This window comes from Myotis nattereri (assembly GCF_964212035.1).
Source record: "Myotis nattereri genome assembly, chromosome: 4".
NCBI classification, from domain to species: domain Eukaryota; kingdom Metazoa; phylum Chordata; class Mammalia; order Chiroptera; family Vespertilionidae; genus Myotis; species Myotis nattereri.
The window spans coordinates 79,824,917-79,844,899 of NC_138079.1; the positions used below are offsets into that span (position 1 = coordinate 79,824,917).

A 19,983-nucleotide genomic window follows, 5' to 3' on the forward strand; every position below is an offset into this window, starting at 1 on the left:
CAATGTATACAAATATTGTGAAATGATGACTACAATAACTAGCTAACATCCATCATCACACATAGTTACAAATTTTTTTCTTGTGATGAGAACTTCTAAGATTTACTTTCTTAGCAACTTTAAAATATACAATACAACATTTTTAAGGATTTTTAACTCATATTTAATTACAATATACTTGTAATGATGACACCTCACTCTCTAAACATTTCTGTTACTCAACATAGGAGAACTATTTGTAGGTACTAAATTCTATAGGTGGGAAAATCAGTATGACTAAAATGATTATTAAAATTCTACTTCTAGATGTTCAAACCACACTCCAGCAAGTGGCATAGTACAGAACAATGATGAATTATTAATCACAGTCTTTCAGTTGGTTCATTGATTTGAATGTGGTAAAAGTTGAAGGTTAAAGTTGAAGGTTGACCAACTAGCTCTGAATAGAGCAATCCTCCTGAGTCCCAAGGTTCTCCAGTGGACCCCATTCAGTTGCCTTCATCTGACTCCTCCAGAGACGAGGTGCTGGTAAAGTTCTCATGCAATACTGTATTCTTTACTACTAGAGGCCCGATGCACGAAATTCGTGCAAGAGTAGGCCTTCCTTCCCCTGGCTGCTGGCACTGGCTTCCCTCCAGCACTTAGGGCCCCGGGCTTCCCTTGCAGCCCCAGCTTCGTCCGGAAGGATGTCTGGAAAGACGTCCGGTCTAACTAGCATATTACATTTTTATTATTATAGACTATTATAGTAGACTAGTGGCCTGGTGCATGAAATTCGTGTGTGTGTGTGGGGGGGGTTGTCCTTCAGCCCAGCCTGCACCCTCTCCAATCTGGGACCCTTCGGGGGATGCCCGACTGCCAGTTTAGGCCCAATCCCTGCCTGCCTGCCTGATCACCCTCAACTGCCTCCCTCTGCTGGCCTGATCGCCCCCAACTGCCCTCCCCTCCTGACCTGATCACCCCTAATTGCCTCTGCCTCAGCCCAATCACCATGGCTTTGTCTGAAAGGACATCCAGAAGGTCTCCCGGTCTAATTAGCATATTATGCTTTTATTAGTATAGATAGTCACCATGCAGTCATTACATCCCAGGACTTATTTTATAACTGGAAGTTTGTACCTTTTTATTTATTTATTTATTTATTTATTTAATTTTTTTTTTTTAGTTTGTACCTTTTGACCCCCTTTATTTATGTTACTCATGCCCCACCCTCACCTCTGATAACCTGTATCAGTGATCTAATTTTTGTCTTGTTTTTTTCAGATTTAAGATATAGGTGAGATCATATAGTAATTGCCTTCCTTTGTCTAACTTACTTCACCTGCATAACATCTTCAAAGTCCATCTATGTTGTCGCAAATGGCAATATTTCTCTTTTTCTATGGCTGAATACTATTCCATTGCCTATACATGCCATATCTATTAACCCATTGATGGACACTTAGCTTGTTTCTATGTCTTGGCTGTTGTAAATAATGCTGCAATGAACATTGTGGTTTAACTTAGTGTTTTCCTTTCCTTTGGATAAATACCCAGAAGTGACATTGCTGGGCCATATCAGTAATATTTTGTTTGACTGAAGTTTGACTTTTGTTATTCTTTTAGGACATCAACTATATTTCCTGAATTATTACATATTTGAAATGTTTGTCTGTTGCCTTTGTAGCTGAATAATACTTTAGCTAAGTGCAAAATTCTTAAGTTTTTTAGTTTGTCAGCTTTGCAAGCATTGTTCCACTGGCTTCTAGTGTTGAATGTTTTTGTTGTTGTTTGTTTTTGTAAATATTTTTTTAATGATTTCAGAGAAGAAGGGAGATGGAGAGAGAGAGAGAAACATCAATGATGAGAGAGAATCATTGATTAGCTGCCTCCTGCATGCCCCCTACTGAGGATTGAGCCCACCAACCCAGGCATATGTTCTTGACCGGAATCAAACCCGGGACCCTTCACTTCTCAGGCCAATGCTCTATCCACTGAGCCAAACCAGTTAGGGCTTAATGTTGTTTTTGATTAATTTAAGTCAGTGGTTTTGAACCTTGGCTGCACATTGGAATCACCTGGGAATCTTTTTAAAATCCTGATTTCTGGGCCTCATCAACCGGAAATTCTGTTTCTTTGTTACTAATGTTGTGGCCCCACCCCATAACAAAGAAACAGAATTTCTGGAGGATGAGGCCCAGAAATCAGGATTTTAAAAAAAGATTCCCAGGTGATTCTAATGTGCAGCCAAGGTTGAGAACCACTGATTTAAGTCAATCTAAGTTTTCCTCTTGTAAGTGACTTAAGCCTTTTTTGCTTAAATGCTTAAAGGATTATTTCTTTATCTTTAAAAAACCAGTGATTTTACAAGTGATGCCTTGATGCTGGCTGTTTTGTGTCAGATTTCCTGGTAATGCATAATAACATGGACTTCAAACATGTAAAAGAAATGGTCTAAATAACAAGTTGAAAAATCCACAATTGTGTGAATTATGACATGGATTCAGTGCATTAGAAAGGTCAGACAAGGGGAATAACGGGCTGAGAGGCAAAGCTCGCAGGCTTGATCATCACACGAGCTTCTCTGTCCACACGGCCCAAGGCAGCAGCGCTCAGGTGGGGCAGATGAAGGAGAGGAAGGAGTCCACCTCGTTTTGGACAATGAGCCGCACTGGGTGGATGCTGTCAGGCAGGGCCAGGCTGGAGGTCATTTCCCAGGCATCCACAAAGGCCACACGGAGGTCAGCAAAGGCAGCTCGGAGGAGCCGGTTCACCTGGAGGGTGAACCAGTCACTGCCATACACGGACTTGTAGCCAGTGTTGGCCAGTTTGATGACCACCAGAGTGCGGGGCTCCCGGGCCAGCAGCGCAGCCACAGCTGCCCGGATCCCTGCCAGTCGCTGCACCAGGATGGATGGAGGGAAGGTGGTGAAGTGTGCGCCCAGCCCCAGCACCACCACGGTGTGGGGGCCCCCAGCCAGGCCTCCCAGCTCCTGGACCACAGAGTGCAGGGAGGCCACTGGCGTGCGGAGGGAGCGCAGGGGCCAGCCGTGGGCCCGCCAGTGCAGCACTATGTTCCGAGTGGTCTCTACGGCCATCAGGGGCCCTGTCTGATATGTGACGTGTAGATCCACCGGCTTCAGGGCTGTACGGAGGACAAGAGAAAAGGCTTAGGGGTTAATATAGGACTGTATTTCCTGGTTTAAAAATTTAGCACCATTTTCCTCTATCATTCTATGGCCCAACCATTGATTTTGCTCTCCTTAATCTATAATATTGTCAGTGACCACCTAGTTACCAAGTCTGAAGACCCAGTTCTCAGTCCTTCATCTCCCTGGCTCCTTGAGCATTTTGTCTTATTGATTTTCCTTTGGAATCCCTTCCCTTTCTTAGCAGTGTGTTGTCACTCTCTACAGTCTCCTTGCAGATCTAACACTCCAACTCAGATTCATTCACTGGTTCCACCCCTGTATAAAGGCTTGAGTCAGGCTAGAGATTCAGGGTTGCCCAGTTTATGTCTTTGCAGAATGGTGGCCAGCCTAGGGGGCCTGAGACTCCTGAAATACAGTCTGTCTGCTTTGCCATGTGCCCTGGCAGAGAGCTATACACACCTACAGGAAAAGGCCCTTACTTTCTTTGCACGAAGTCTCTACCTGCTCGCCCCACGTGTGCTCCATGGCTGTGTGGGCACAGAGGGGCACCTTTCTCTAGTCCACAGAAAGGTGCCAGATCAACTAGCACAGTCTCTGGTTTTCCCAGCCTCTGTCATGAGCTTCCATTCATCTTTAAAAACAGCTTTTGGCTAGAGAACTCACCCACTCCACCCGGCCATGAGCAGAATTGTCCCAAAATGATCCTGGGAAGTCACTCAACGTTGATGAGACATCGAATTAGTTGGGAGTAGAGCTCCCTTTTTTCCTAAAGGGAGGGGCTGCATCCAGGCTCACCCTCCAGGGAAGTGGGAGCTTCAACCCTTCAAGCAGGAGTCAACGTCCCACAGGCCTCAAGGTCTCCAGGGGGAGGCAGCAGGTGTTTTCTAACTTCTGTGAGCAAATGGCAGCCCACATGTATCTTGTGCCAAGAAGTTTGTAGGTAAGAAGGAAGAACTATGGCATGTGTGTGTGTGTGTGTGTGTGAGGGGGGGGGGGGTCTCCTCCACTAGAGCACATAGACCCACCCTGTGGGCCCCACGCACCTCTCTGTAGGATGGCGGGAGGACAAGCGGGGGACGGGGCTGGGAGCGGATGCTCTTCCTCTCCTTGACTCTCAGGTTGCCCCTTTCTCCAATAAAGCTTATCCCTTAATTCCTGTCGTGTTATATTGTGGAGCTTGTGCCTGAAAGGCAGAGACCCCGTGTGACACTCTCACCTCCTTGAACATCTATCTTCAGAGGAATAAATACCAAAGTCTGGCTGAAGCTCAGACATCTAAATGCACTTCCAATCCCATGTCTTCAAATGCCTCATCCACATGCTCCACAGAAACCCGCCCCCCTTTTTAATCCAGTATGAAAAGGTATAAAATAAATATGTCATCTTCTCTCACTCCTGTCTCTTGCTCCCATATCTAGTAAGCATGCCAGTGACTTTTATTCTGAGTTCATTTTATGGTTATCCATAGTGATCCGATCACCTCCCTTCACTGCAGAGCCAATCAGTTAACAAGACTGTGAATTTTTCCAGCATATTACTTCCTTTACTGCTGTTACTCTATTTCTTGTACCAATTTAGCCTCTCTTCACCTCACATGTTGACCATGCAATTGTCTTATGACTTGTCTTTGAGCTTTCTTTTTCAATCCAGTCTATCCAAAAGCTGCTTAAAAACAGTTGGTGTCTCCCAAATGTCACAAGACAAAACCCCTGGTTTCTCTACAATTATTTTCTTAAATTCCCACTCTATTCCTCCAGTATCCTCCAAGCAACTAATTAGTTCCGGCCAAGGCTATCTATTCATGGTTCATCAAACATATCTACTCTCCTGTTAGAGCTTCTGATTAATTATTGAGATTATGCATAATCTGGGCATTGTTTCCCATCCCTTCCTTAAGGGAATCAGGTGTCCTGTCCTTTTATATCACTCTCCTGAATCCAGGTAGATGCTTTATGCCTTCTCAAAGCCCTGGTTCTGCTCTTTTTCTCTTAGGAGTTGTGCCCTCTCCCCTCACGGCCACTCACAAGGCACAGTGTCACGCAGATACTCCCACCACTGTCGCAGCGTGGAGTCCCCCATCATGTGGACGACGTGACCAGCCAGGCAGCCCAGGATGCTGTCAACAGTGGAGAAGGAGCGGCCAGAGCAGGAAAGAGAGTGCCACAGCCCTCGGTGGAAGAAGCCAGAGGGCTTTGGGCCCGGGATCCCAGGATGGCACAGTTGTTTGGGGGACAGCACTGTAAGCAGTTGTTTGTAAGCAAAACAATCAGTGGGCACAGAAGAAAACTAAAGCTACAGGCACGGGGTAAGTGCTGCCTTTTCTGTAGGCCCCAGCATACTTACCCAGGCTCCTATCGCTCTCCTTGGCCACCCAGATTGGAGAAATACCCTGAGGGAGGACCTTGTCTGTCACATTCCTGAAGAGAAACCAATTGGCAAGAAAGGAATCCTTAATGGAAATGTGTTATAGAAAGGAATCTTGGACTAAGGTGAAATGGAGGTTCTTGGGGAAAAGGAAGTTCTCAGAGTCAAGGGCATCTGTCCAGAGTCAGGGCTTTTGGGAGACAGTGAGGGCTCTAGGACTAGAGAGGGGCTAGAAACTAGAGTTCAGGGATCCAGGCTTTTTGAATTTCCTGGCCTCAGGATTTCATCAGTGTGGAAAGCAGATGTTTTAAAATGTACCTAGGAGTCTGGTGTGACTCAGTGATTGAGCATCGACCTATGAACCAGGAGATCATGGTTCTATTCCCAGTCAGGGCACATGCCCAAGTCCTGGCTCTATCCCTAGTAGGGAGCATGCAGGAGGCAACCGATCAATGATTCTCTCTCATCATTGACATTTCTCTTTCTCCCTTCCTTTCTGAAATCAATAAAAAAATATTTTAAAAAATGTACCTAGTATTTTGGTTTTATTTAGATATGGTAAGGTCAATAGATCAGGAGATGATCATCATGGAAAAAATAGTGGTACAGTCCTGAGACGCGGGGACATGATGCACCAGGGCCACATGGGGGAAGCACCAGGGTTGGTCAAGAGGCATAAGGAGCAGGAGAAAATGTGGGCAAAAGTCTTTATTGTGTTTTTTGCAGGAAGGAATGGATGAGGAAAGGTTAACAGCTGAGTAGGTTTAGGAATGAATAGTTTGAGTAATTTCAGTGGGCTCCTGGCTATAGGGGTAATCTCTAGTTGTCTGGTACTTGGTCCTGAGGGATTTCAGGCAGGGAGATGGTGTCTGGCTGCCAGAGCCTGATAAAAGGAAGAGGAGTGGTGGTGTAGACTCAGGAGGGGTGGGTTGCGTATCAAAGGTGTGCTCAAGACAAGTTGTTTGATATCTCTAGGAGTCAGCTAATCCTGGAGGGGCAGTCGCACAAGGCCCCAAATGTCAAAGCATCACAAAATATAGAACTCTAAAAACATGACTTATAGGAGAAGGTGATTGGGGCATTTGACAAGAAGTCTTAACTCTCCTGTTGGTCTCACTGAACTCACTCCAGTTGGGCTTTCCCTCTCACACTCACTCTCAGAAATGGCAAAATTCATTATCAGTTCTCAGCCCTTGTCATTCCTGACCTTTGTCAGCCCAGCAGTAGCTCCCTCCTCCTTGAGGCTTGTTTTCCTCTTGGTTGTCAGGACACCTCCCTCTCCTGGTAGCCCCTTTTGCTAGCCCCCTTCTCCTCAACCTCACTCCTCTATTGCAATCACATTCCCTCCCTTGGTGGTCTCACTCCACTTCCTGACTTTAACTTTCACATTTAGATCTCCAGCCCAGTTTCTCTGTCAAATCCAGATTTGTGTATCTGCCCATCTGTTCAATGTCTCCACTTGATGTCTGACACATGTGACCACCTGCCTCACCCAGAGTTTTCCCCACTTCAGCAGATGGCAACTCTGTCATTCCAGGTGAGCAGGCCCCAAACCCTGTGGCCATCTGAGAGTTCGCACTTTTTAGTACATCCCATGTCGTATCTCTCAGGAAATCCTATGGGTGCTGCTTCAGAATATATCTAGAAGTGAATCACTTTAGACACCTCCCCCACTGCAACCTGAGGTCAAGGCCTCCTATCTTTCGTTCTCCCTGCTTCTCCCTTAACCTTCTGTAATCCATTCTCAACACGGTGGGCCAAGACACGCTTTAAAAATGTAAATCACATCAAGTCCATCTTCTGCTCAAACTCCTGCAGTGATCCCTTTTATCTTATACAGCAAAACCTAACATATTTAGAGAGCCCTTCCTTAATTATGCCACGTCCTTCCCGTAATCTCGCTGGTCTTTTCACCCACCACCTCCCTATTCTTTTTTGTTTTTAATGTATTTTTATTGATTTCAGAGAGGAAGGGAGAGGGAGAGAGAGACAGAAACATCAGTGATGAGAGAGAATCACCGATTGGCTGTTTCCTGAATGCCCACAATAGGGATCGAGCCTGCAACCCTGGCATGTGCAGGGTTGCACATGACCGGAAATCAAACCGTGCCCTCTTGGTTTATAGGTCAATGCTCAACCACTGAGTCACGCCGGCTGGGTCCACCTCCCTATTCTTTACTCCATCTACCTGTCTGTCTTCCTTAATGTTCCTCAGACACTACTAGTCATACTGCTGCACACCCTCTGCCTGGAACCCTCTTCTTCCAGGTATATCCTTGGACAAATCCCCTTGAGTCTTTGCTCAGGTGTCTTCTTTTTTTCTTTCCTTTTTTGTATCTCACCCGAGGATATTTTTTCATTAATTTTTATTTATATGTATATATATTTTTATTGTTTAAAATATTACACATAGTAGTACATATATCTTCTTCCCCCCCATTGAACTTCCCCCAGTCTCCCCCTTTTTTTCCCATTAATATTTAGAGAGAGTGAAGAGAGGGAGAAAGGGGGGGGGGGAGAGAGAGAAACATTGATGTGAGAGAGATATATTGATTGGTTGCTTCCCACATGTGCCCCATCCGGGGCTAGGGATGGAACTTGCAACCCAGGTACATCCTAGGTACATGCCCTTGACCTGGAATCAAACCCGAGACCCTTTAGTGTCCGAGCCGACACTCTATCCTCTGAGCAACACCGGCCAGGGCAGATGTCATCTTCTTAACGAGGTCTACCCTGATCCCCCTATTTAACATTGCAACCTGCCCTGGACATACTCCTAATCCTCACCTCCTCCATAGGGAATTTAATTTCAGAGAGGAGGAGGAGGAGTGCAAGAAAATATTCCTGGAATTTTGAAAAGATGTGCAAGCATGGCCTATCCTAAGAGTGTTAGGGCCCTGGTGGCCCATAGAGGTATAAAATTTCAGGAAGCAGGTGTGGGATTATTCCAGGGGCTCTGGACCCAGTTGGCGATGCCTGTCCTAGCAGAGCTCAAGACCATTCAGGCTTGGACAATGGACACTTTGAAGTGACCAGTGTGGACAGTTGACTAAAGAAGGAAAGATCCCCCATGATCAAGTGTCAGTTCCTTAGCAGGGCCCCAGACAAGGAGAACACTCCTCACCAGCCCTGTTGCAGCGGTCCTCAAGAGTCGACTAAAGTTGATGTAAAGAAAACACGTGAGCTTGGGTTGCAAATTCATGCCCACTGCACATTTGTCGCATGCGTGATTATCTGTTTAATGCCTGTATTCCATCAGTACACTGTTAGCTCCTGCAGGATGACGCCATCCTGCCCTGTTCTCCTCTCCCCAGCACCTCCAGGACTTTGGATGGTATCTAGCACAGAGTTGGGGATAAGACTCAAGAGAAGCAAACATCTGAAATCAGATGATAAAAGTTCTAAGCCCTTTACACACATTAATTTATTAGTTTCTTCCACAAGTCTATGACAGTGGTATTATTATTATCCCCTTTACAAATTAGAGAACAGAGGTATAGAAAGGATAAGTAACTTGCTAGAGGTCACATGAATACAAGCTGGCAAACAGTGACAGTTGGAGAAGGGATTCAAACCTCAGTCTCACTCCGGAGATTCTTGGGTTTTCCTCCAAGCGACATCTTGAGACTAGGATGTCAGTATTGAATCTTAGATTTATTTCCAGTTGACTAATGCAAATGAGATAGGTGGTTCTCCCTTTCTGACCAAAGGGAGCATGAAAATTGTTCCTGGTGCTAAATTTTTAAGTTAGGAGGTAAATGTTAGTGGGAATTCGCCAGACAAGAAGAGTGGCTGAGAGCCTCCAGAGATGGGTGTCTGGTGGAGCTGGCACCTCGGGTGTCTCCAGCTTAGCTTGCCTTGGTGCTTTATCCTCATAGGAGCAGTGATAACTTCCATGCTTTTTGGGGTCAGAGAGCACCAGACACCTCACCTGTCAGTCCTCCCACCTAAAACATCTCTGCCTCTAGCTCTAGCCTCTTCTCTTTTTTCCTCTCAGAGGGGGTGTTCCGCCACTTCTTCTCTTCCCCATCCCAACCCCACCCCCAGCCATCTTCTGGGACCCTGTTTTTGCTTCCTTCCCCTACTGTCTCTCTACTGGAGACCAGATGCCTGGGTGTTCCATTTTTAAAAATGCTTCCCTCATCCCTGGGGGCTCTCCAGCACCAGCCCTGCCTCTGATCTCAAGGCCAGAAGGACTCACTGTGAGCAAGTCTGTTTTCATGGTCTCCCCTCCCTCAATCCCATTCTCTGTCCACCCACGAGGCTTGCTCCCTGAGACTGAGGACAATTCTCAGCCTCGTTTGCTTGGCTTACAGGCTGCAGCCTCTGTTTCTGTCTCACTCAGTGAAATCATATCCATCCTCTCTACTCTCTGACCATACACACCGGTGACTTCTAAATCTACATCTCTCCTTGCAGGGGCCATCAGTAGGGGGGAGGGGATTAGGACACTTCTCCTTTGCCAGGGGTCTGTGGTTCCTCCTTAAGTTTCAGCTAAATTGTCACCTGCCCTTACCGTCATAGACCAGATGGGGTGCCCTTTCTCCATGTCTTTAAACCACGCAGTGCATACAGTTAAGCACCTATTACACTTCATGTTTTAAAAAGGCATGCATCTCTTCATTGAAAATGTGTAGAAGGCAGGGAAGCTGATGATTATGCATAAGTAGTCAGCACTTGGCATGGGCATATAGTAGGTGCTCAGGAGGTGTACATAGTAGGAGTGAATAGAGAATGATAAGGGCAGGGCTCAGGCAGAAGACTCGTAGGGACCAGGATTTAGGAGTTGGGGCAGTTTCCAAGAATGCTGGGTTTCTTACCACAGCAGCAGGGCCTCCTCTTGTGGTGTGGTCACATTCCAGTAACGTCCACTTGAATGTCCCACCAGTGAGTCGCATGGCAGGGTGGGTGGTCGAGCGCAGAACCAGAGCTCCCCCGAATCTTCATCCCTATAGTGACAGGTAGACTCTTCCTCTCCAGTTAACAGGGGGTTAATATTGCAAGTCACAGTTTCTTCATATCCTGTGGGTCCCCGAAAATAGCCCATGAAATCAACTGTGGCCCATTGGTCCCTCCAGATTCTTCGAAGAACCCCAACTGCCTCACTGGAGTGGATTAGCCGAACTTGCACCTGGGCCTGCCCAGACCAGAAAAGGGGGAAGGACAGCAGGTATGTGCCGTTCTCCAGATCCTGGACATCCCCAGGGACCCCTGCCTTCAAGTCAGGACCCAACAGCTGTGCCCGAAACAGATCCCCACCGTGGGTCTTGGGCCTGCCCCTATGGTCTCTGGCAACAAGGATGGCCTCCAGGTAGCCTCCCAGGGCATAGCTGGCCTGCGCAGGACCCTTCAGGTGGTAGGTGGAGGTCTCAGGGCTGGTGGAGGTCAAAAGGTCCCCCCCATCTCCTGGAGTCAGAGGCCAGTGCAGAAGGTGGGTCAGGTCCGAGAGCTCCGGGGGGAGAGAGCCAGAGGATTTGCGGGCAGGGCGAGGCCTTGGGGACAGAGGGACAGCACTGTCAGGCCAGGAAACCCTGGTATACAAGATCTGTGGGGAGAAAAAGAGGAACCAGTCAGTGATTTTTGCCTCTTCATATTTTTTTCTGTAAAGAAGTTTTCAATTCACCAAACTTAGTCCTCCCCTGCTTGGTGGGTCTCAGACAGGGATCCTATCTGCCTTCCTTTTTGCTGCTTCTGACCCAAAGCTGTTGTCTGAGCCACCACCACACACATCTGTAAATACCATCTCATGTTTAAAACCATATTTCTGTGAGTTTTGCTAAATCCCAGAGAATAAATAACATCTCTGTCTGCTGGTCCCTACTGGCTCCTGCTGACCACCTGCTTACCTCTGACACACACATTCCACTGCCACCAGAGGGGGTCCAGGCTTGGACCCACCCCCACCCCTCATTTCTAGCCCTCCCCACTCCTTACAAGTCCATCTTCTCTCTGGACTCCAAAACCAGAGTAAATCCACCTTCCCCTTCTATTTCTCTTTCCACAACCCTTGTCTCTAATAGACATGTCCAACCTGGACTTAGAAGGAGGAACAGTTGATGGAGTGGATATGAAGGGTCCTGAGGCAAAAGGTGAGCCATGTGCAGAACGAATGGGGTTTGCGGGAGGGAGTAGGCTGGGTCTCCAGTTCTCTTCAGCCCCCAACAAAAACCCAAGTCCCAGGTAAGCACAAACCGAAGTTGGCCTGTTTCACAGGAAACACCCATACGGCTCAAAATCATAGTACAAGTGCCTAGCAATTCCTCCCAGGGAAGGAAGTTAATCCAGTTAGAAGGCCCATCAGCATTTGGTGTTCTCTAGCATTTATCTACCCTGCGTCTGATTTATTTTCTGACTACACCTTAGCATCAAGGATCTTGACCCTCTTTCTCAGAGTTTCCTCACAGCATAGACATTAAGTTATATAAACACACTCCTGGCCATTTGATATTACCAGGTCTCACACAGGTCAGGGCACTAGGGATGCCCAAACACCTCTCCTTACATTTCTCCTGGATAAAATCAACATAAGCAGGAAAAAAAAATACTTTGGAAGTACATCAGGAAGGGAGAACTGGTACAGAGGGGAAGGGGCAGAAGGAGAAATTTCCTTCATGCAAAGTATTAAGACCTATCCTAGAGGCCCTTAATTAAGTCCCTGGAATTTGAATTTTTCTGTGTCATATCACAGGAGTTGCTGGTGCAGTTTGTGACCGAGAACTGGGGTGGCCACTGTCTGACCAGAGACCAATGTACCATGCGGTCAGGAGACATATGCAATTGGGGAATGAGACATGATATGATGGAGAACCACAAGAGACCACCGATGACTCTGGGAGTGGCTTGGGATTAAGCCCTTTATCCACAGGACTTATTGGAGCCACCACCCCTTCTTCAAGACAATAGCCAATGAGATGGTCAGCAACTGTGATCAAGAAGCAATGTCCACTTCACGCAGGTTGGTGATAGGAAGGAACCTATTTACTTTTCAGTCTCTTGGTTTTTCTTCCCAATATCGAAGGGAAAATAGAGGGAAGAAGAATGAGAAAGGTATGTGTGAGCAGAGCATGCCTCTCTCTCCAACTCAAATCAGCGGGCGCCTTAGCTGAACTTGGCAAGAGGGGAGGAGGGAGAAGGGAAGGAGCTTTAAATAGGACATAAGGTCGAAGTTGCAAATGAATAGCACCGAGTCTTAGACAAACAAACTCGACTGATATAAGAACTGAAATTGACTTAAAACGTATGGAATTAGACTGAGATGTGGTTAAGGAAGCTCAAGGGAAGGAGAGCATTTAACAGACAGTTGATGGCAACAATGGGAAGGATTAAAATTATTTCAAGTTTATACTCCAACTAGGTCCTCCCTAAACTGGTTGCATGTTCTTTAGTAAGCACCGGCTTCTGGTCCCTGCAGGCACATCGTGGTTTATAGCAACTGTCTTGAAGCTATATTTTAACTGCTTGGGCTTCAACAAGCAAAAACTGGGCATCTGCTATTGACTTTGATCTAACGATCTGTTCCTAAAACTAGAGTTAGATTATCAAGACAAGAGAGCATAGGGGTTTGTTTGTGTTGTATTCCAAAGTATATCACCTCCACCCTAGGTCAGGTTGAGGGGGCTCATCTCTCCAGGGGTAGATAAGAGTTGGTTTTTTTTTTTTAAAAAAAGGGAATGCAAAGAAAAAGGTGACATATAAAGGCCATAATGAAGGAGAGGAAAATGGACTAATTTAAAAAGCATGTTAAAATATTAAAAGCCTAGTTGAAACCTTCTGAAGTGACTAGCGAACAATGGAGAGAAATATCATGCCAGAAACAAACCCTCTTCTACAAAGAATGATGTGACACTGAAATATTTTTGCCAATATTGAGTTACACAGGTTACTCAAATACTGAAAAATGCAAAAATAGGAGAAAGGCAAATGTGTTAGGTAGGAATTGCTTTTGGCTGGTAGTAACAGACACTATCTTCAGTGACATAAACAAAGGAAGGTTTATTTTTCTCACAATAACTGTCTGGAAATAGACAATTGGTGGCCTTAGTTCAGTGTCTTAAGGATGTAAGGGCAAGGTCTTTGTGATCTCTTGACAGTTCTCTCCTGGTCCCAAGAAGGCTGCTGGAGCACCAGCCATCATGTTTACTTTGGGATCAGCAGGAAGGAGGAATGATATAGCACCAAAATAGCTTTAAAAGTCCCATACTACAACTTTTGTTTATGTTTCATTGACCACTCTTGCCTGTAGTGGAGTCTGGACATACAATCTTCCCCTTTTTCCTTACTGGGCACAGGTTTGGGTTAGTAGGGAAGAATAGGAGAATATTTCTAGAATGAGGCAAAAGCTTCAGAAACACCAGATGTAGTTCAGGAATCTGCTGAAGATGAAACCAACATGGGCTGAGAGAGAAACTACCTCCCTGGAGGCATGTTTCATGGGACAAAGTGATTTCCGTGCAAGAAGCAGTGGCCATAGCCTTTGCACAGACCACAGAAGACAAAGATATGGTGATGGATTTTGTTCCATCGTGCCACTTGCAGAACCCACAGTGTATGCAGCAATTGGATATCAGGACCATGGAAGTTAGTGGGGAACAGGAAATTAAGAAGTTTTAAACATACATGATAGGGGGAAGATGGACCCTTCAAGTAAGAGCTGATGCTGAGGGTCTTGTTACTGCACATTTTCACATGCTTTTTAAATTTGTTATTGCAGATTTTCACATTTTTTGAAAGGAAAGCAATAGCCCACACCACTTCCTCTGCAAGAGGAAGCAACATGCAGAGGTGGATGTCCCCTGCTGCTGTTGTATGCGCAGGACACCATCCATCACTCTCAGTGGGAGAAGTTTCCCAATAAAATTTAAGCTCACAAGTTGTTCTATGCAGAGCAACTAGTAGTCTGGTGGGGCTAAAACCAAGAAACTTTTCTCTTCTTTGCCTATTGACTTATCTTCAGATACCTCTGAAGTTCAGCTTTGGTCTTTGGCAAAACCAGAGGTTGGATTATATTATGTACAGGGCTCTAGGAACTTTGTTTTCTGGTTTGCTGCTCAGAAGAGGGGGAATTTACCATCATTTTCTAAAGCAAGTGGGTGTGAGTTTTGTGTGGTGATAATATAAGAGTCCTATTGACATGGAGGCCCTTCTTGCTTCTTTTCTCTCTTCCCCCATTTCTGAACTCTCAGGACCTGCATATGTGAGACACTGATTCTGCATATGTGTGTCTTTTGTGCACATCCAGCTCTCCTAAAGGCAGGTTTCCAAATGTCTAGATTTGGGGAGAGTGTTTCTGACTGACACTGTTGGTTGCCTAGCCAATATCCCATTTTTATTTGGGGTAGAATAAAGCTAAATGTGATACATTATCATCATGCAATACATTATTATTGGTCCAAGCCAATAATAACGTTCACATTCCACATTTTCTTCAATTTTCTCTAGAGTTTCCCAGTTCTGGTTAGTAAAATATGAGGAGAGATCTGAAGAGAGGTATCAGAGACAGCTTCCACTCACCTAATAAAAGGGACCAGCTTGCTGCCCTATTTTATTTCCACTTGGGATGTGGATTCGGTGCCTGGAGATGCATCAAACATCTTCCAATAAGAAAGGAAAGGCCATTTCAAACCTTGTTTGTCTTCCACTCCCCACATAATCCTGGTGCTGAGTGTCACAGGAAACACTAATATCATGATAGGATCTCTGGCTCTTTCTTTGTGTCATGATGCTGAGCTGGCACAGTGTGGGACAGGAGTGTTCTTGGAAGCCATTCCTATTCCAAGACATTTAGCTATAACTTAACTATACGCAGGAATGACGGAAAATCACATTAAATAAAAACTAAATGTTCCTCAATTCAAACTTACTTTAATGGGCTCTAAAAAAAGAAAAGAAAAGAAAAGAAAAAGAGAGCCTCTGACCACTCCAACATCACCTGACATGAAGGAAGCTGTAGTAGAAAGATAATGACCTTACCAAGTTGAGATTAAAATATTTTACTATGTAAATTTTACAAAAACACATGACAGTGTTAGCATCCTTCCCAAGGTCTTGGAAGAGATCTATATAAATGAAGGACTCTGAAACTCGGCTTCCTGGCAAATATACCTCAGATTATGACTATTGCAAAGCCAATTCTGCCCCCAGTCGACTGCAATATGAGATACCATAATTTATAAGACACATCTCAATTTCAGAAATGTTCAAGTATGAAAAAATAAACATCTTAGAATTGACAAAATATGGTATTTGCAACATATATAATAGACAAAGGATTAAACCCAGAAAACAGGAGGAATGAACACAAATCAACATGAAAAAGATAAATAATTCAATACAAAAATGGGCAAAGTATATAAACAGGCAATCTATACTACACTGAGTGGCCAGATTATTATGACCACCCCATCAGTACTTCATTGACACTTCCAAAAATACTGAATATTGAAAACTTCCTAAGCAAATACTCTCAAGGTTTTATTATTATTATTTGCATAACTAATTCACTGCATTGTATTGATGGGGTGGTCATAATAATCTGGCCAGTCATAATAATCTGGCCACTCAGTGTATATATAATTGTTAATTTCAGAGAGAAAGGGAGAGGGAGAGAGAGATAGAAACATCAATGATGAGAGAGAATCATTGACCAGCTGCCTCCTACACACTCCCTACTGGGGATAAAACCAGAAATCTAGGCATGTGCCCTGACCAGGAATCAAACCGTGATCTCCTGGTTCATAGGTCAATGCTTAACCACTAAGCTATGCCAGATGGCCTAAAAAGGCAATTTATAGAAGGGAAACTTTAAAAAGAAAATAAATATCAGAAAAAAAAATGCTCACCTAATTTAGTTATATAAGTTAGGAATGGTTTAGCTGCCAATTACAGAAAACCCAACACATAATGGCTTAAGAATGATGGTCTTATTTTTCTCACATAACACCATGTCCAGGAGTAGGACATCAAGGGATGGTTAGTGGCTCAACAACATCATTCAGAATCCAGACTATCTACTGTCTTTATCATGTTACTTGTTGCCCATAGTGCAAGACGGTTATACCTCCAGTGCTCATGTTCATGTATCAGCAAGAACATAGGGAATGGCAAATTGTGCTTGGTGAATTTTCCTCTTTTAATTAGGGGGGGGGGAAACCACACATTTTTCCAAAATCTCCATCCAGGAGTCTTCCACTTAAATTTTGCTTATGGGAGAGGGCAAGTTCAGTGTCCTCCTACACTGCAGCCATCTTAGGCCTCCTCTGCTTATATTACACTAGAGGGCCGGTGCATGAAATTCATGCACAGTAGGGTCCCTAGGCCTGGCTGGCAATCAGGGCCAATCTGTGGGGTGACTGGTGGGATGATCAGGGGGGGCCCCTGCTGGCACTCGACTTGGCTGGCCTGGAGCTGCCTGCTTGCTGGCTCCACCCCTCACCACCATCACTGGTCGCCTCCCTCTGCGGGGCAACTGGTGGGGCAATTGGGGGTCCCCCACTCTCTCCTGCCTTGGCTGGCCTGGGGCCTGCTGGCTGGGGGCAGCTCCTGTGTTGAGCGTCTGCCTCCTGGTAGTTAGTGTGTGTCATAGCAACCAGTCGTTCTGCTGTTTGGTGGATTTGCATATTAGCCCTTTATTATATAGGACTAGAGGCTCGATGTACAAAAATTCATGCAAGAGTAGGCCTTCCTTCCCCCATCTTCTTGCACTGGCTTCCCTCCAGGCTTTGCTCCGGCCACTGCCGCTGGACACCTGGAACCTGGGCTGCTTCACTATGGCCGTTGCTGCCACCCACCTGTTTCCCCGTGGTTCCCCATTTGCCATTCTGCGATCAGAGCCTACGGGCCGAGGGGGAGGGACCAAGAGGTGGTCAATGCACCTCATAGTGACTGGTTGAGTGGTTGTTCTGGTCATTATGGTCGCTGGCCTTTTATTATATAGGATATCTGTAGAATATGTATTGAAAATACCTTTTGCATTCTTTCTATTGATCATTTGTGTCTATTATTTTTTCCTGATTAGTTTGACTAGAAGGTAATCAATTTTATTGATCTCATAGAACCAACTTACAATGAATTGATTTTTTATATTGATTTTCTGTTTTCTATTTTATTTCTGCTAGGATATTTTTTTCCTTTCTTCTAATTTCATAGGTTTTAATTTGCTCTTCTTTTTTCTAGTTTCTTGAGATGGAAACTGAATTAATTGATTTGAGATCTTACTTCTTTTCTGACAAAGACATTTAATACCATAAATTTCCCTCTGAGTATTTCACAAAATTTTATAAGCCTGTTTTCATTTTCCTTCCATTCAAAATACTTTCTAATTTCCTTTCAGAGTTCTCCTTTGACCCATTGGGTTATTAAGAAGTATGTTATTTAGTTTCTAAATACTTGGGGATTTTCTAGAAATCTTTTTGTTATTGATTTCTAATGTATTTCAGTAGTGATCAGAGGACACAACTTTTTATTATTTAAAACATTTGAAGAGAGGGAGGGAAAGAGAGAGAGAGAGAGAGAGAGAGAGAGAGAAATTCATTTGTTAAGGAGCACAATATTAGTGACCATAACCAGGTTAGGCCTGGATTTCAATATATATAAGACAGTAGATGAAGGAACTGAATTTCCTTAGTATGAACTGTCTGATTTATGGAAGAAAGTAAAGAGGTTCTGGGCTAAAAGAGGACAGGGTAGTCCAAAAACTTATTGGTCTATAGCAGGGGTGGGCAAACTTTTTGACTCGAGGGCCACAATGGGTTCTTAAACTGGACCGGAGGGCCGGAACAAAAGCATGGATGGAGTGTTTGTGTGAACTAATATAAATTCAAAGTAAACATCATTACATAAAAGGGTACGGTCTTTTTTTTTTTTTTTTTTTTTTTTAGTTTTATTCATTTCAAACGGGCTGGATCCGGCCCGCGGGCCGTAGTTTGCCCACGACTGGTCTATAGTCATATCAGGAAGTCAGTCATATCTTGGGGCAATCTTTTCCTCTTTCTCTTAAGATAGAAACTCTATTCTGATATATCACTTCTCTACTGAATTTCTCTTTCCTGTTCTCTGATACAGACCTGAGTTGGACTAAAAATAAGAAAGGATATTTTGTCCTTTGTTCAAATGGTTTTCCTTTGTAAACACATAGATTTATGTATTTGAGTTTTCTTTTACTTGTTTCCCTTTATTATTCCTGGTAAAGCTCCCCCCCCCCTTTTTTTTTTTAAGAATTCAACTTTTTTTACAAAGCAGAACCAAGAGGAAAAGGAAACTTTTACATGTGCACCAGGTAGGAAGAGGGAAGAGGGTATCCTTAGACAAGGTATGGAGGTAATAGTGGCCTTCTTAGTTTTAAGAACTGGAAAGAGCCAGGAGAATTAGGACAGAAATATAACAGTTCAGGGATATAGAAAGCATAGATAGCTTAGGTTTCTACTTTCCCCTCTAATAACTCTTTTGGGCCAGTGTTTTGGATATTCTTACAGCTGCTTCTACCTGATACTATGTGCTCATTCTCTCTCTATGAACTAGTCCCTCCATGACACTTCTGTTCATGGATTAGAAACAGGAAAATGGAATGTAGAAATGGAGAGCCTCTTTTGCCTAGAAAGTAACTGGTTCATGCTCTATGGATAGACAGAGACAAGGGAAAGAGGCATACTTACCCAAATTGCAATGACTGATCCCACAACCACAATCTTGTGCCACTTGAGCTGCTTGATAAATAGGTCTGTAGAAGCCTGGACTTGTTTGTTAGACATCTGGTATGTGACCAAGACACTAGGTAGATAAAAGTATAAAACCAGGAGGAATGACATCATAAATATGATGAAATAAGAGTTTCCTACCACTTACCTACTCAAAGAACATCAACTCTGGTAATCATCCGTGGATGAGAAGGCTTTTGTAGAAGTTCAGGTAGCCAGTGGAGAAGTTGCATCACACCCTTAGAGCAATTATGATCCAGCAATTCTAGTCATGTCCACAAAAATCTTATGTGAGAATGTTGATAGCTGCCATATTCATAATATTCCCAAATTGAAAAAAAAGTAAATATCCACCAATGGAAAAATAGATAAGCAAGTTTTGATAGATTCATAAAATAAATAGCACTCAGCAATAAAATAAAACAAGTGTCTGGCCTGTGTGGCTCAGTTGATTAAACATTATCCCAGGCACTGAGCGCTTGTCGGTTTGATTCCCGGTCAGGTCACATGCCCAGGGCACATACAGGCTGGATCCTGGGTGGGGGGCATGAAGAAGGCAGCCTTGTTTCTCTCCCATTGATGTTTCTGTCCCTCTCTCCCTCTCCTTCCCCTCTCTCTAAAATCAATAAAAATATTTAAAGTAAAATAAAACAACTGATAAATGCAACAACAAACACAAAAGGTACATATTACATGATTCTCTTAATAAGAATTCTAGAAGCAACAAACTAATCTATGATGATAGAAAACAGAATAGCAGTTGGCTCTAGTGAAAAGAGTTGACTGGAAGGGTGCAT

General features: G+C 44.3%; 1 protein-coding gene across 1 annotated transcript; it reads right to left on the reverse strand.

Moving 5' to 3' along the window:
* Nucleotides 1-2,448: 2,448 nt before the first annotated feature.
* LOC308517468 (NXPE family member 3-like) lies at nt 2,449-19,492 on the reverse strand. Its single transcript, XM_081088615.1, has 5 exons — nt 19,145-19,492; nt 10,316-11,040; nt 5,475-5,548; nt 5,156-5,368; nt 2,449-3,124 (listed from the first exon to the last, which is right to left on the reverse strand). Exons 1-5 carry the CDS (start codon nt 19,298-19,300, stop codon nt 2,592-2,594), a joined length of 1,701 nt encoding a protein of 566 aa, XP_080944741.1. The 5' UTR covers nt 19,301-19,492; the 3' UTR covers nt 2,449-2,591.
* Nucleotides 19,493-19,983: the final 491 nt, after the last annotated feature.